The sequence below is a fragment of the Tursiops truncatus genome, chromosome 11 (genome assembly GCF_011762595.2).
Source record: "Tursiops truncatus isolate mTurTru1 chromosome 11, mTurTru1.mat.Y, whole genome shotgun sequence".
Taxonomy (NCBI): Eukaryota; Metazoa; Chordata; class Mammalia; order Artiodactyla; family Delphinidae; genus Tursiops; species Tursiops truncatus.
Window position 1 is genome coordinate 8,396,342 of NC_047044.1, and position 15,387 is coordinate 8,411,728.

At 39.9% G+C, this 15,387-nt stretch overlaps 1 protein-coding gene across 16 annotated transcripts in view; it reads right to left on the minus strand.

The window, feature by feature from the left end:
* TNRC6B (trinucleotide repeat containing adaptor 6B) overlaps window positions 1–15,387 on the minus strand; it is a 262,411-nt gene that overhangs the window by 67,776 nt on the left and 179,248 nt on the right. For all 16 annotated transcript variants that reach the window (XR_012324172.1, XM_073788147.1, XM_073788155.1 and 13 more), the window contains one exon: window positions 5,099–5,120. Coding sequence is in view for 15 of the 16 variants with exons in the window: in XM_073788147.1 (XP_073644248.1) it covers window positions 5,099–5,120 (22 nt within the window). In the remaining variant the exon portion in view is untranslated. The remainder of the gene's footprint in view (window positions 1–5,098; window positions 5,121–15,387) is intronic.

Genomic DNA, 15,387 nt, shown 5'->3' on the forward strand with positions numbered 1-15,387 from the left:
ACCTTAGTCAATCATGAGGCAGTTCTGGGCCTCCTAGTAAGGAAGGGAGGTCAGAGGATAAATGAATGAATGAATGAATAAATAAGTAAATAAATATATTTCTTAAGAAAATAAACTGGTCATTATCTAATATTATTAATATAGTACCCTTTGCATGACTTATAACAGCCAGTGGATAAATAACTGATAATGAATGAATAAAGATGAATTATTTAATGATTCATTTTCTATCTGTGCCTGGAGGATTCCGTAGCACATGGCATTCCCAATCCCCTTTCCTCTTATTATGAGAATAAACAAGAAGCTGACAAAGGCTGGCGGGATTCTTCCCAACCAGTTTTTAGCACAGAAGGAGTTATGCTTCTGCAAGGCTACCCTTCTATAAGAGGGCTAGAATCTCCACTTTAAGGTAACCAGGTTTGTTACATGCCTTCCCTCATTTCTCTAAAATAGAGTAAGACACGGTAAGGAGAGTCTACAGAGCTGAGATCTGAACATCAGTTCGACTAACTTTACAACATTCATAGCATAACCAAAGAAATCTGGTGGGTACTGTGTATTGTGCAAGATTCCCTGCAAAAGCTCCTCAAGGCATTTTCCCACCATCACGTCAGAGGTAGAATGGATCATAAACGATGAAGTCATTGTAAAACAGGACCACCGCTTGACCACTCTCCTTGCAACATGGTGCTCTATTCTGGGAGATGAGCCATTCAAAACTCTAGGACACAGTCAGAAAAAGCCTGCCTGTGATACATGTTAAGAGCAAGCTGTTTCAGGACTTGAATGAATTCTTATTGTTGTTTTTTTTAAAAATTACATCTTTCTGTAAATTCAAGAATTTTCAACATTTAAAAGCCAGTCACAACTCTAGGCACTAACTGGAGGGCAATGCAGCTGTTGGGCAGGATGCCCAATCCGACCTACTTGCAAAAGTCCAACTAGAGACATCAGAATCAGTGCGTGTGCCACGTCATGCTCCAGAAAGTCAGGCAGTAACAGAGGAGAGGGAAATTATGATTAAGTCTGAATTACTTTTTGGGCCCTCTCTCTTCTCTTCTGAACCTTAGTGATTTTAATAGCTTGTGGTGCAAATATTTCTAAAGATGAGCTGCTCAAAGTAAGGGCACAGTTTCTTATTTTCCAGAGAGAAAGTCTGTGGCTTAAACATGATCTCTGCATCAGGGAAATAAAGACGTGAAAAATGCTGGGTATCCTATTTTCTAATTTGCATTCATTTACCCCCAAAAGCCATTTACTTACTCTAATGATTGAATCTTTTCCCCTTCCCTGTTGCCATTATTTAATACCATTCTCATCTTACAGTCTGAACTTCTAATTGCCTCTATTTCTGAAAAACTTCAATAAGATTCTTTTTCAGATAAAAGTATTCTTTAAGAAAATTCCGATACGGGTAGGACCAATACAAACTATTTTCTTTAAACACCTTTTTGTTTCGTTTTTTTAATTAATTTTTATTCTTTAAATACCTTGATGGTACCAAACATCAAAAACAAACAAATAAACAAAAACAAACAAACAAAAAACCCTTCTAGAAATGTTTTAAAAGTAGTAGTTAAAATACAAACAAGCTCTAGAGAAGACATTATTTTAGACTGAAAATTTTCTTGGTGAATAATAATGAGTTACAATGCAATACAAAAAATCTCAAAGATTGATGACACACAGAGTGGCTGACACACACTCAACACTGTGCGGTAACCTCTAAGCACTGTCTCCATTTCTTTACCTTCCACTCACTCCCCATACTCAATGCACACTGGCCTTTGTCCAGATTGTCTCCCTGGAAGCTTCTCTCCTCGTTAAATCACTAATGATTCCGCTGTCATTCTGATGGGCACTAGTTGGACCTCGGGGGGAGAAAGCTTACCTCAAATATTAATCAATCAGAGTAGACCCAAGGTTATTCAGTGCACGCAGCACCACGCACCCACTGTAATATGACTTCTGGAATGGACTCAAAAGCCGGAGTTGTGGCCACTGTACAACAGTGGTCCACCTCCTCAGGTATGCTGATGGGAAAGTGCTGTTTCTCTGCTGTGTCCAAACTGGGTAAAGGTTATGAAGTACTGCTTTGGACAGCAGTATCTGAAAATTTTAATTTATATTGAGCTGGAAGCTTTTCCCTGTTGCTTTGACTCACCAACAGACATTTACCAAGGAACTGCTAAGTGTCAGGCACCAGAGCCCTTCAAATCTTTGAAGATAGTTACCATAGCTTCCCCATGTGGGAAGCATTCCTTGGGAGTTAAACACTCCCCACCCCCTTCCAGTATTTAACCCTGCCAGAGGGGACACAGGTTCAAATTCCTTGACCATTCTGGCCCAAACTCTTCATAGTCCGTAGAGGTTGATCTCTGTTCCTTTGCATAGAGTGGTGCCCATTACAGGAACTGTGAATCCCTGCCTAGATACTGTATTTCCAGTAATGTAGCTTAAGGTCATGTTAGTTTCTACAAATCGGTTATTTCATACTGATAACTTCCATTAAGCCAACCGTCACCCTAAGATCTAACATCTTTTTAACAATGCTAAATGGTTATGTCCAAACTCTTCCATTACATAGTCTATTTCTTCAATCCTAATCATACCCTTCACCCCTGTTAAATCTGGTCTATTACATCAATCCCACAAACTTTTCCAATTCCAAGACCAATATCCAACAAAGGAGGAGATCAGCTTCTACCTTAAGTGCCTTTTAGTTATTTGCTACTTGAATAGCAGGCCCAGCTCTGGACCATGTCTTCACTTAACCTCCACTTGAAAGCCCTGTCCTGTTTTCTCCAAAATTCTCACTTTTTTTAAATGATGGAAAATAAAGAAAATATGCTGAATTTACTTTTTCTCTGAAGTACGGACAAACCTTACTTCAGTCCTCTGTACAACCAGAGACTTGGCACCAACACAGTCTTTTTTTTTATATAGGGTCTGTTGGGGAAAGAGAGGTGGATTCAGAGTTAAGGGGAGGCTGCCTGAGGCAGGCACCATCTTTGGGAAGGGGAATAGGACCCAGAAACATCAGCTGAGGGAAGAAAAATGGGATTTAGGCAGGCTCTTGCGAACAAAGATGAAGATGTGGCTGTAAAACGGGATAAAAAAGGTAGAAAAATCAGGGCCTCCTTCTACTTATGGTCTAACATACCTCAGGGATAATTTTTATTCCCCAGTTCTAACAATTAAATCCCTTATGAGACCCAAAACAGGCTCTCAGCTCACTTCAGGATTATTTTAATTTTTGAGTGGGAGGGTGGTGGCGATAGGGGGGTATGGAAACTGTGAAACTGTATTCCATTTTATGGTAGGTATGAGAAAAACCCTAAATGGAGGGAAACTTTGGTAGTAAGTAAAAAAGAAGTTTAATTTGTAAGGCTTTGGCAGAGAAAAGAGGAATGTGATTCTGAGAAGAGACCTGGTACAAATAAAAAAAAAGAAAGAAAACTCTAACGGATTTTCAGTTTTCCAATAGAAATACCACTTAACGTACAGAGCAGCTTATTTCGACAGCTCAACTGGTCCTTGGAGTCACAAGTATTAAGAACTGTGGCCAGGCCCAGGAACCCAACCACTGTGTTCCAGCAACCACAGAGTCTGGATTTCTTAGGAAAATGCCAATTTTCTCATCTGTTATCCTCATAAATCATCAAAAAGTCCTATAAATATACTTATATGCCAAAATCCTTTCCTAGACAGTATACTGGTTTAGAAAATATGGACACTGTTCTACTATCAATAACACTATTTCTATGGTAAAGTATAATTTATATTTCAAACAAGTAATTTATAGAGATACTTCCAAAATAATGCCTACCCCTGGGTTAGAAACTGGCTGGAAGTACAAGGGGAGAACACTGTTCTCTCTAACTAATTAAAATAATTACAGCTAATAGTAGTTTCTCTCAGTTTATTTCATAAATCACTACAAAGTTCCAGACTATATTCTCTTTGAAATGCTTTTTGATTAGAAATATATGACAGTAATGTCTACTCATCTGAGAATTTTTTAGTTTTCCAGAACTAAGTTTCCTAAGAAACTAGTACCATCTTCATTAGTCTTCCACCACTGTGTGACATACTTTGGCCTGGTGGTCCAATAAAACGAAACAAAACAATTTAGAAATCAGTCATTAGAGAACCTCCCATCAAGCCTTGGCCTCTCCATGACCCTTTTCTTCCCCCATGTTATAATCACATCTGATTCCCTTCATCCAGGGTAGTGGTCCTCAACTTGGGACATATACTGTGGTCACCCTGCAGAGCTTCCCTACATCGATCTGCTAGGGCTGTGGCCTGGGACCATGAAGGTTTGAGAGGAGACTGGGCTTGCGTGTTTTGACAAGTCTATGCAAATGATTCTAGTGCATATGCTAGCAGACAACAACATATTTAAGTGGGTGAGGTTAGGAGTTACAACACTGGTCTCAAGGAATTAAGTCTCCCATTCTTAAGGAGAACTGACCAAAAGTATGACCACTGATTACGCAAGACTGCATGATCAAAATGAACAAAAGAGAAAGAACTGAATACACGCAGACCATTAGAGGTCGAGAAGGACCTCAGGGACATCTGCTTCTGTTTACAACACATCACAATTTTGTAAGAGTTAAAGTGCATTATCTTTTTTAAAAGCATATTCCAGGCTCTAGTTCAGAAGACAGCATGAGCATCCTAAATGTAACACTCATTTTCAGACTCAATGCCTATCATGGATCAAGGTGGTGAACAACCCTCTGCAAGGTGGTGAACAACCCATCTGTAAAGTAGGGACCAGTGTGTTGCTTTTGCTATTGTTCTAAGAAAAATTTTGAAAAGGTTCAGTTCAAAATCATCACCTCTTTACTTTCAAAACAAGGTATTATTACACTGTCTAATCTCTCTTCCCTCCCAAAAAATGTAAGGCCAACTAGAAACACTAAGTACTTTTAATTTGTCATTACTGCTCTTCAGTGACTGCAAACAGCCAAACTTAATTACTCTACACCCACTGTCACGAATCAAGCGGATTGGAGGCTGAGTCAGCAAAGTGTAAAATCTAAACACAAAAGAGCATAAATCTAAAAAGGAAAAAAAAAAATCTTACCTTTGGTTTTTTGTTCCGTGACCTGCAAAATAAAGAGATGTGAGTAAATGAGACTTGCTTTCTAATTCTGTATTGTATTGTAAGACTACTTTAATTCTGATATTAGTAATTCAAGGTGTCAGATACATAGGCATACCTAAAGTTCAGAAAAAGTCAGTTCAGACATCCTTCTAAACACAACGGCCGTATGTCCAGCTATAACTTACACGACCATCATTATGAAAGATTCTAAAACTTAAGACAAAAAAGCATTCCACTCTCGTTAAATGAGGTCCTTGCACTGGGAATGCTATTTCCCATTCAGGGACCGCAATGACTAGAGAAAAGCAAATGGATGAGGCCCAGAAACAAAATTAACTACAGAGACAAAAAGATTTACCTGTGAGTATGGACTCAAACACTTGACTTCAAATCTAGAAAGCAAAGTTTAAGGGGCCATACTCAGAGGCATCAGAGATCACGGTAGGAAAGCTGGATTCAAAACCAAGCTATGCCACTTCCTGGCTATGCGATCTCAGTTTTTAATTTACCTTCTGAATGAAGATAATAACAGTATCTCCTTTGCAGAAAAGGATGCTGTAAGGATTAAATCAGATATCCTACACCAATGCTTAATAACTGCTATTATCATCAAAGTTTATAGAAAATAATGTGAAACAGAAATATTCAATAAGGTTGAAATATATAAATTTTGAACAAATACAGATTGCTTTGTTGAAAGTATTTCTTTATATAGTAACTAATACATTTCTGGAAGTGACTAACTTAAAAGGTTGGATATGCTGAATATAATAATGGGTTTTTGGAGAGTTTGGAAATGATGACTAGGAGCCACACGGAAAACTGCTTCTGCTATTAAGAGGGGAAAATAAAGGAGAGCATCTAATTATACATGCCCTATAATATTTAAGCAAAACCACAAAAGGTCATGAATAAGAAAAATATTCCAAAGGAAATGCACCAGAATTCCAATAGGGGTTAAATCACATTATTGAGATCATGGGTTATTTTGACCCCCTTTTCCCAACTGTTAATCTTCCAAAAAATATTTTTATATTAGTTCTCCGACTTCTGTAACAAAAATATTCCTATAGAAGAGGTTTAATTATTTGTGGCTGGCAATCATACTAAGTTACTGCTTTGGGTGTTCATGAAAACATGGTCATCTTTGGAAGGTCTGTCCTGTGGCTAACCAGCCCCTTCAAAACGGATTCCAGCACACCACTGAGTTAAAACAATCCACTTGGATGACCTCCTGGAGTGTTTCTTACATTCTTGCATTAAAAGACAAGCTAATTCTGCTGTACTGATTCTGTGGTAGGCAGCCTCTTAAAATGAATGTGCTTCCCAGTACTGTTACAGAGCTCAATTCTACCGTATAATTTCTATAAGCCCATATATCGAAGAATGAACTGATTTGTATCCACATACCAATTCCTTAAGGCAACTGAAGATTATACCACTGTAAATACTTCTCACAATGCCATTTGGAAGAACAGTTATACAGGAAGTCAATGCCTTCCCTAGCTGTAAGCAACAAACCCAACTAATGTCAAATGTGTCTTATAATGTGGGTTCTGTTAAAAAGAGCTGCCCCCAGACGGTGAAAAGCTGGATGATCAAAACATATGTTCTGCCAACGCTAAACAATGATTCTTTAGCAGCAGGAGACTAACGAACGTGAGTGAAATCCTTCTCTGACACCTCTCTCATGAGTGAACTCTAACAGTTTACTCAGGGATGGTTCTAGAAAGAGCAAACCGCCATAACCACTGAGCATAAAGGAAAAGAAGCTCGTGCTTAATTTCTATGTAGAAAAAACTTAATTTAGCTAAATAAAAGTCAGTTCTTCAGGAAAATTATGTTGCCAGCATCCATTCTTGACCGTTCACTTATTTTTTTAAATACATTTATGTATGTATGTATGTATGTATGTATTTATGGCTGTGTTGGGTCTTCGTTGCTGCGAGTGGGGGCTAGTCTTCATTGCGGTGCACGGGCTTCTCACTGCAGTGGCTTCTCTTATTGTGGCGCATGGGCTCTAGGCACACAGGCTTTAGTAGTTGCAGCACACAGGCTCTAGAGTGCAGGCTCAATAGTTGTGGCGCACGGGCTTACTTGCTCCACAGCATGTCGGATCTTCCCAGACCAGGGATCGAACCCACGTCCCCTGCACTGGCAGGCGGATTCTTAACCACTGTGCCACCAGGGAAGTCCCGACCATTCACTTCTTTTTTTCTTTTTTTTTTAAACATCTTTATCAGAGTATAAATGCTTTACAGTGTTGTGCTAGTTTCTGCTGTATAAAAAAGTGAATCAGCTATATGCATACGTATATCCCCTCCCTCTTGCATCTCCCTCCCACCCTCCTTATTCCACCCCTCTAGGTGGTCGCAAAGCACGGAGCTGATCTCCCTGTGCCATGCAGCTGCTTCTCACTAGCTATCTATTTTACATTTGGTACTGTATATATGTCAATGCTACTCTCTCACTTCGTCCCAGTTTACCTTCCCCCTCCCTGTGTCCTCAAGTCCATTCTCTACGTCTGTGTCTTTATTCCTGTCCTGCCCCTAGGTTCATCAGAACCTTTTTTTTTTTTAAGATTCTATATAATATGTGTTAGCATATGGTATTTGTTTTTCTCCTTCTGACTTACTGCACTCTGTATGACAGACTTTAGGTCCAGCCACCTCACTACAAATAACTCAATTTCGTTTCTTTTTATAGCTGAGTAATATTCCATTGTATATATGTGCCACATCTTCTTTATCCATTCATCTGTCGATGGACACTTAGGTTGCTTCCATGTTCTGGTTACTGTAAACAGTGCTGCAATGAACACTATGGTACATGATTCTTTTTGAATTATGGTTTTCTCAGGGTATATGCCCAATAGTGGGATTGCTTGGTCATATGGTAGTTCTATTTTTATTTTTTAAGGAACCTCCATACTGTTCTCCATAGTGGCTGTACCAACTTACATTCCCACCAACAGTGCAAGAGGGTTCCTTTTTCTTCACAACCTCTCCAGCATTTATTCTTTGTAGATTTTTAGATGATAGCCATTCTGACCGGTGTGAGGTGATAGCTCATTGCAGTTTTGATTTGCGTTTCTCTAATGATTAGTGATGTTGAGCAGCTTTTCATTTGCTTCTGGGCCATCTGTATATCTTCTTTGGAGAAATGTGTATTTAGGTCTTCTGCCCATTTTTGCTTTGGGTTGTTTGTTTTTTTAATATTGAGCTGCATGAGCTACTTGTATATTTTGGAAATTAATCCTTTGTTGGTTGCTTCATTTGCAAATATTTTCTCCCATTCTGAGGGTTGTCTTTTCGTCTTGCTTATGGTTTCCTTTGCTGGGCAAAAGCTTTTAAGTTTCATTAGGTCCCATTTGTTTACTTGTGTTTTTATTTCCATTTCTCTAGGATTTGGGCCAAAAAGGATCTTTCTGTGATTTATGTCATAGAGTGTTCTGCCTATGTTTTCCTCTAAGAGTTTTATACTGTTTGGCCTTATATTTAGGTCATTAATCCATTTTGAGTTTATTTTTGTGTATGGTGTTAGGGAGTGTTCTAATTTCATTCTTTTACATGTAGCTGTCCAGTTTTCCCAACACCTCTTATTGAAGAGGCTGTCTTTTCTACATTGTATATTCTTGCCTCCTTTATCAAAGATAAGGTGACCATAGGCGTATGGGTTTATCTCTGGGCTTTCTGTCCTGTTCCATTGATCTACATTTCTGTTTCTGTGCCAGTACCATACTTTCTTGATTACTGCAGCTGTGCAGTATAGTCTGAAGTCAGGGAGCCTGATTCCTCCAGCTCCATTTTTCTTTCTCAAGATTGCTTTGGCTATTCGTGGTCTTTTGTGTTTCCATACAAATTGTGCAATTTTTTGTTCTAGCTCTGTGAAAAAGCTCTTGGTAGTTTGATAGGGATTGCACTGAATCTGCAGATTGCTTTGGGTAGTATAGTCATTTTCACAATGTTGATTCTTCCAATCCAAGAACATAGTATATCTCTCCATCTGTCTGTATCATCTTTAATTTCTTTCATCAGTGTTTTACAGTTTTCTGCATACAATCTTTTGTCTCCTTAGATAGGTTTATTCCTAGGTATTTTATTCTTTTTGTTGCAATGGTAAATGGGAGTGTTTTCTTAATTTCTCTTTCAGATTTTTCATCGTTAGTATATAGGAATGCAAGAGATTTCTGTGCATTAATTTTGTATCCTGCTACTCTACCAAATTTATTGATTAGCTCTAGTAGGTTTCTGGTAGCATGTTTAGGATTCTCTATGTATAGTATCATGTCATCTGCAAACAGTGACAGTTTTACTTCTTCTTTTCCGATTTGGATTCCTTTTATTTCTTTTTCTTCTCTGACTGCTGTGGCTAAAACTTCCAAAACTATGTTGAATAACAGTGGTGAAAGTGGGCCACCTTGTCCTGTTCCTGATCTTAGAGGAAATGGTTTCAGTTTTTCTCCACTGAGAACGATGTTGCCTGTGGCTTTGTCATATGTGGCCTTTATTCTGTTGACGTAGGTTCCCTCTATGCCTACTTTCTGGAGAGTTTTTTTTATCATAAATGGATGTTGAATTTTGTCAAAAGCTTTTTCTGCATCTATTGAGATGATCATATGGTTTTTCTCCTTCAATTTGTTAATATGGTGTATCACATTGACTGATTTGCGTATATTGAAGAATCCTTGCATCCCTGGGATAAATCCCACTTGATCATGGTGTATGATCCTTTTAATGTGTTGTTGGATTCTGTCTGCTAGTATTTTGTTGAGGATTTTTGCACCTATGTTCATCAGAGATATTGGTCTGTAGTTCTCTTTTTTTGTGATATCTTTGTCTGGTTTTGGTACCAGGGTGATGGTGGTCTCGTAGAATAAGTTTGGGAGTGTTCCTCCCTCTGCTATATTTTGGAAGAGTTTGAGAAGGATAGGTGTTAGCTTTTCTCTAAATGTTTGACAGAACTTGCCTGTGAAGTTATCTGGTCCTGGGCTTTTGTTTGTTGGAAGATTTTTAATCACAGTTTCAATTTCAGTGCTTGTGAATGGTCTGTTTATATTTTCTGTTTCTTCCTGGTTCAGTCTCAGAAGGTTGTGCTTTTCTAAGATTTATCCATTTCTTCCAGGTTGTCCATTTTATTGGCATATAGTTGCTTGTAGTAAACTCTCATTACCCTTTGCATTTCTGCAGTGTCAGCTGTTACTCTTCCGTTTTCATTTCTAATTCTATTGATTTGAGTCTTTGCCCTTTTTGTCTTGATGAGTCTGGCTAAGGGTTTATCAATTTTGTTTATCTTCTCAAAGAACCAGCTTTTAGTTTTATTGATCTTTGCTACTGTTGCCTTCATTTCTTTTCCACTTATTTCTAGTCTGATCTTTATGATTTCTTTCCTTCTGCTAACTTTGGAGTTTTTTTGTTCTTCTTTCTCTAGTTGCTTTAGGTGTAAGGTTAGGTTGTTTATTTGAAATGTTCGTTTCTTGAGGTAGGACTGTATTACTATAAACTTCCCTTTTAGAATTGCTTTTGCTGCATCCCATAGGTTTTGGTTGTCGTGTTTTCACTGTCATGTGTTTCTAGGTATTTTTTGATTTCCTCTTTGCTTTCTTCAGTGATCTCTTGGTTATTTAGCAGAGTACTGTTTAGCCTTTACGTGTTTGTATTTTTTTACAGATTTTTTTCCTGTAATTGATATCTAGTCTCATAGCGTTGTGGTCAGAAAAGGTACTTGATACGATTTCAATTTTCTTAAATTTACCAAGGCTTGATTTGTGACCCAAGATATGATCTATCCATGAACATTCTCATGGAGAATGTTCCATGAGCACTTGAGAAGAAAGTGTATTCTGTTGTTTTGGGATGGAATGTCCTATAAATACCAATTAACTCCATCTTTTTTAATGTATCATTTAAAGCTTGTGTTTCCTTATTTGTTTTCATTTTGGATGAGCTGTCCACTGGTGAAAGTGGGGTGTTAGAAGTCCCCTACTATGATTGTGTTACTGTCAGCTTCCCCTTTTATGGCTGTTAGCATTTGCCTTATGTATTGAGGTGCTCCTATGTTGGGAACACAAACATTTACAATTGTTATATCTTCTTCTTGGATTGATCCCTTGATCATTACGTAGTGTCCTTCTTTGTCTCTTGTAATAGTCTTTATTTTAAAGTCTATTTTGTCTGATATGAGAATTGCTACTCCAGCTACAGGGTCTCCTGTAGATAGCAATATATACGGGTCTTGTTTCTGTATCCATTTAGCCAGTCTACGTCTTTTGGCTGGAACATCTAATCCATTTACATTTAAGGTAATTATCGATATGTATGTTCCTATTACCATTTTCTTAATTGTTCTGGGTTTGTTACTGTAGGTCTTTTCCTTCTCCTGTGTTTCCTGCCTAGAGAAGTTCCTTTAGCATTTGTTGTAAAGCTGGTTTGGTGGTGCTGAATTCTCTTAACTTTTGCTTATCTGTAAAGGTTTTAATTTCTCCATCGAATCTGAGTGAGATCCTTGCTGGGTAGAGTAATCTTGGTTGTAGGTTCTTCCCTTCCCTCACTTTAAATATGTCCTGCCACTCCCTCTGGCTTGCAGGGTTTCTGCTGAAAAATCAGCTGTTAACCTTATGGGGATTCCCTTATATGTTATTTGTTGCTTTTTCTTTGCTGCTTTTAATATTTTTTCTTTTATTTAGTTTGATTAATATGTGTCTCGGCGTGTTTCTCTTTGGGTTTACCCTGTATGGTACTCTCTGTGCTTCCCGGACTTGATTGACTATTTCCTTTCCCATGTTAGGGAAGTTTTCGACTATAATCTCTTCAGATATTTTCTCAGTACCTTTCTTTTTCTCTTCTTCTTCTGGGACCCCTGTAATTCCAATGCTGGTGTGTTTAGTGTTGTCCCAGAGGTCTCTGAGATTGTCCTCAGTTCTTTTCATTCTTTCTTCTTTAATCTGCTCCCTGGCAGTTATTTCCACTATTTTATCTTCCAGGTCACTTATCCGTTCTTCTGCCTCAGTTATCCGGTCATTGATTCCTTCTAGAGTATTTTTAATTTTAGTAATTGTGTTGTTCATCACTGTTTGTTTGCTCTTTAGTTCTCCTTGATCCTTGTTAAATGTTCCTTGTATTTTCTCCATTCTGTTTCTGAGATTTTGGATCATCTTTACTATCATTACTCTGAATTCTTTTTCAGGTAGGTTGCCTATTTCGTCTACATTTGGTCTTGTAGGTTTTTACCTTTCTCCTTCGTCTGTAACATTTTTTTGTCATTTCATTTTTTTTTTTTTTTGATGGGTGGTGCTGTATTCCTGTCTTACTGGTTGTTTGGCCTGAGAGGTCCAGCACTGGAGTTTGCAGGCAGTGGGATAGTGCTGCGTCTTGGTGCTGAGATGAGGACCTCTGGGAGGCCTCCCTCCGACTGATATTCCTTGGGGTCTGAGGTTCTCTGTTAGTCCAGTGGTTTGGACTCGGAGCTCCCACCACAGGAGCTCGGGCCCGACCTCCGGCCTGGGAACCAAGATCCCGCAAGCCCGTTGCTGGGGGTTCCTCCCGTCCCCTTAGGTGTCCGTGGTCCCCCACTGGTGCCTGGTAGGTGCCCTAGTTGTGAGGAGATGTGAATTCCACGTCCTCCTAGTATGCCATCTTGACTCCGCCATCCCCATTCACTTATTAAACTTTTTTTTTTTTTTTTGCGGTACATGGGCCTCTCACTGTTGTGGCCTCTCCCGTTGTGGAGCACAGGCTCCGGACGCGCAGGCTCAGCGGGCATGGCTCACGGGCCCAGCCGCTCCACGGCACGTGGGATCTTCCCGGACCAGGGCACGAACCCGTGTCCCCTGCATCGGCAGGCATACTCTCAACCAGTGCGCCGCGAGGGAAGCCCAAACAAACATTTTTTGACACTTTTGCACTGGGCACTGTCCTAGTTACTGGAAATACAAATATGAATAAAGTCTTGAGAAACTTAAGAGCCAGTCTAATGGGGTAGACAGAAAGAGATGATTGTAAAGCAATGGGGTAGGCTGAGAGAAAGATGTGGAAGCACTAGGAAGAGGCACCACAAATGTTTGCTGACTGACTGAATGAATGACCCCATTATAGAACCTCTGGCACATTCTCTACCATTCTTTGCATTATAGCACGTTTGCTGACTGACTGAATGAATGACCCCATTATAGAACCTCTGGCACATTCTCTACCATTCTTTGCATTATAGCACATTTTATGCCTCCTAGTTGAGGTGCTGTCTCTACAGTGAGGTCAGAAACCACTAAGACAGTCACATGGTGAGCTTTGTGCTCGCTCCTTAAAAGTGCTAAATCAGAATCTAATTCTGAAATTACACAATGGTTCAGTATGATAAAACAATATCAAAGGCCATGTGTTAAGCCTAGATCCTGTGTCAGCCAATCTAGAACATTCCTGAACAAAAATGAGTGAATTTTTATTGTTCATAATTAACCATTTGAAATTTCATTTATGGTGATTTTCCTCTTTGCTGTAACTTTTAAACCAGTTCTTAATGTAGATGCAAATACACGGGGGTGACTGTCCAGCTGTATATATGAAATTCTCTGCATAAATAATCCCAATTCACTCTCAAATAAATACACACCATCTTTTATTTTAAATCACTTTTCTTAGTAGGATCCACAACGAAGGTTTACAGATGCACATTTTATTAATCACTTCTAGTATTGACGTTTCAGGTTAAAAAACATTGTTATCTATGTGAAGAATGAGGATGAACTGTACAATTGCCTAAAACAATCACTCTATTAGGCATCTTCTTGTAACCAGCCTTTGTTCAAGTTCCCCAGTGGCCAGCTTATAACCACGTATTCCCACAGACTGCAAAATCCAATTTTTGTAACAATTTATTAGATGAAATGTGAATGCCCTAAAGGAAGAAAGCCTTGGGGCTTCCCTGGTGGCGCAGTGTCTGAGAATCTGCCTGCCAATGCAGGGGACACAGGTTCGAGCCCCAGTCCGGGAAGATCCCACGTGCCACAGAGCAAGCCCGTGCACCACAACTACTGAGCCTGTGCTCTAGAGCCCATGAGCCACAACTATTGAGCCCGCGTGCCACAACTATTGAAGCCCGCACGCCTAGAGCCCGTGCTCCACAACAAGAGAAGCCACCGCAATGAGAAGCCCACGCACCGCAACAAAGAGCAGCCTCCACTTGCTGCAACCAGAGAAAGCTCACGCGCAGCAACGAAGACCCAAGGCAGCCATAAATGGAAGGAAAGAAGGAAGGGAGGGAGGGAGAGAGGGAGGGAGGAAGGAAGGAAGCCTACACTGAGGTTCACTATCCCATCACTCCTGTAGGAAGGTCACTGCATGTGGGTACAATGCCCCTGATACCCTAGAGCTGGTGGACCCGCACATCACAACCTTGGTGACGTGGAATGTGGCAGTATCCACCAAGTATAAAAAAGAAGCCTCTGGGGGCTTCCCTGGTGGCGCAGTGGTTGAGAGTCCGCCTGCCGATGCAGGGGACATGGGTTCGTGCCCCAGTCCGGGAAGATCCCACATGCCGTGGAGCGGCTGGGCCTGTGAGCCATGGCTGCTGAGCCTGTGCGTCTGGAGCCTGTGCTCCGCAACGGGAGAGGCCACAACAGTGAGAGGCCCACGTACTGCAAAAAAAAAAAAAAAAAAAAGCCTCTGGGTCGTCATCTGACATTTTTATTCAGGCTCTTTACTGTCATTTTAGGCAGTTCTAACAAGCTCAGATTAGAAGCAGGTACCCTGACAGCATGAAGATGTGATGGTGAGCACACCACTATTAACAGAACCAGAAACACAATTAAAAGCAGACAAAACCTTAAAGAGCACAGTAGTCTATTACAGCACCAAACAATAATAAATATTCCTTTTAATTAAGTCTTGAAGAAAAGATAAATTACATTTCACATGTTTAATGTGGCAGCGTCATATGCAATCCAATTCAGAAAATATTTCCACTGTTTTTTTTTGTGCCCGCACTCCCAAATGATTTCAATAATTCAGAGAACAGAATAATGGGAAACACTCTATCCAACAGTGCTGGGGTAACTTGTAGTGTCCCTTGAGTTCGAATTTCTAGAGTCTGTTTCTAAATCTAGAGTTCCCTCTGAAGCTGGTAACTGTTTCCCCTCCATGAACTTAGCTTCAGTAACCTGGCTCCACAGCAGGGACCCTCAAACCTGCCTCACACTGAGGCCCTGCTTCCCAAGTGCTTCAGGTGGTGGTAACAAGAACTAGAGGCAAAGTGATTCTGCCCGGCACTTTGCA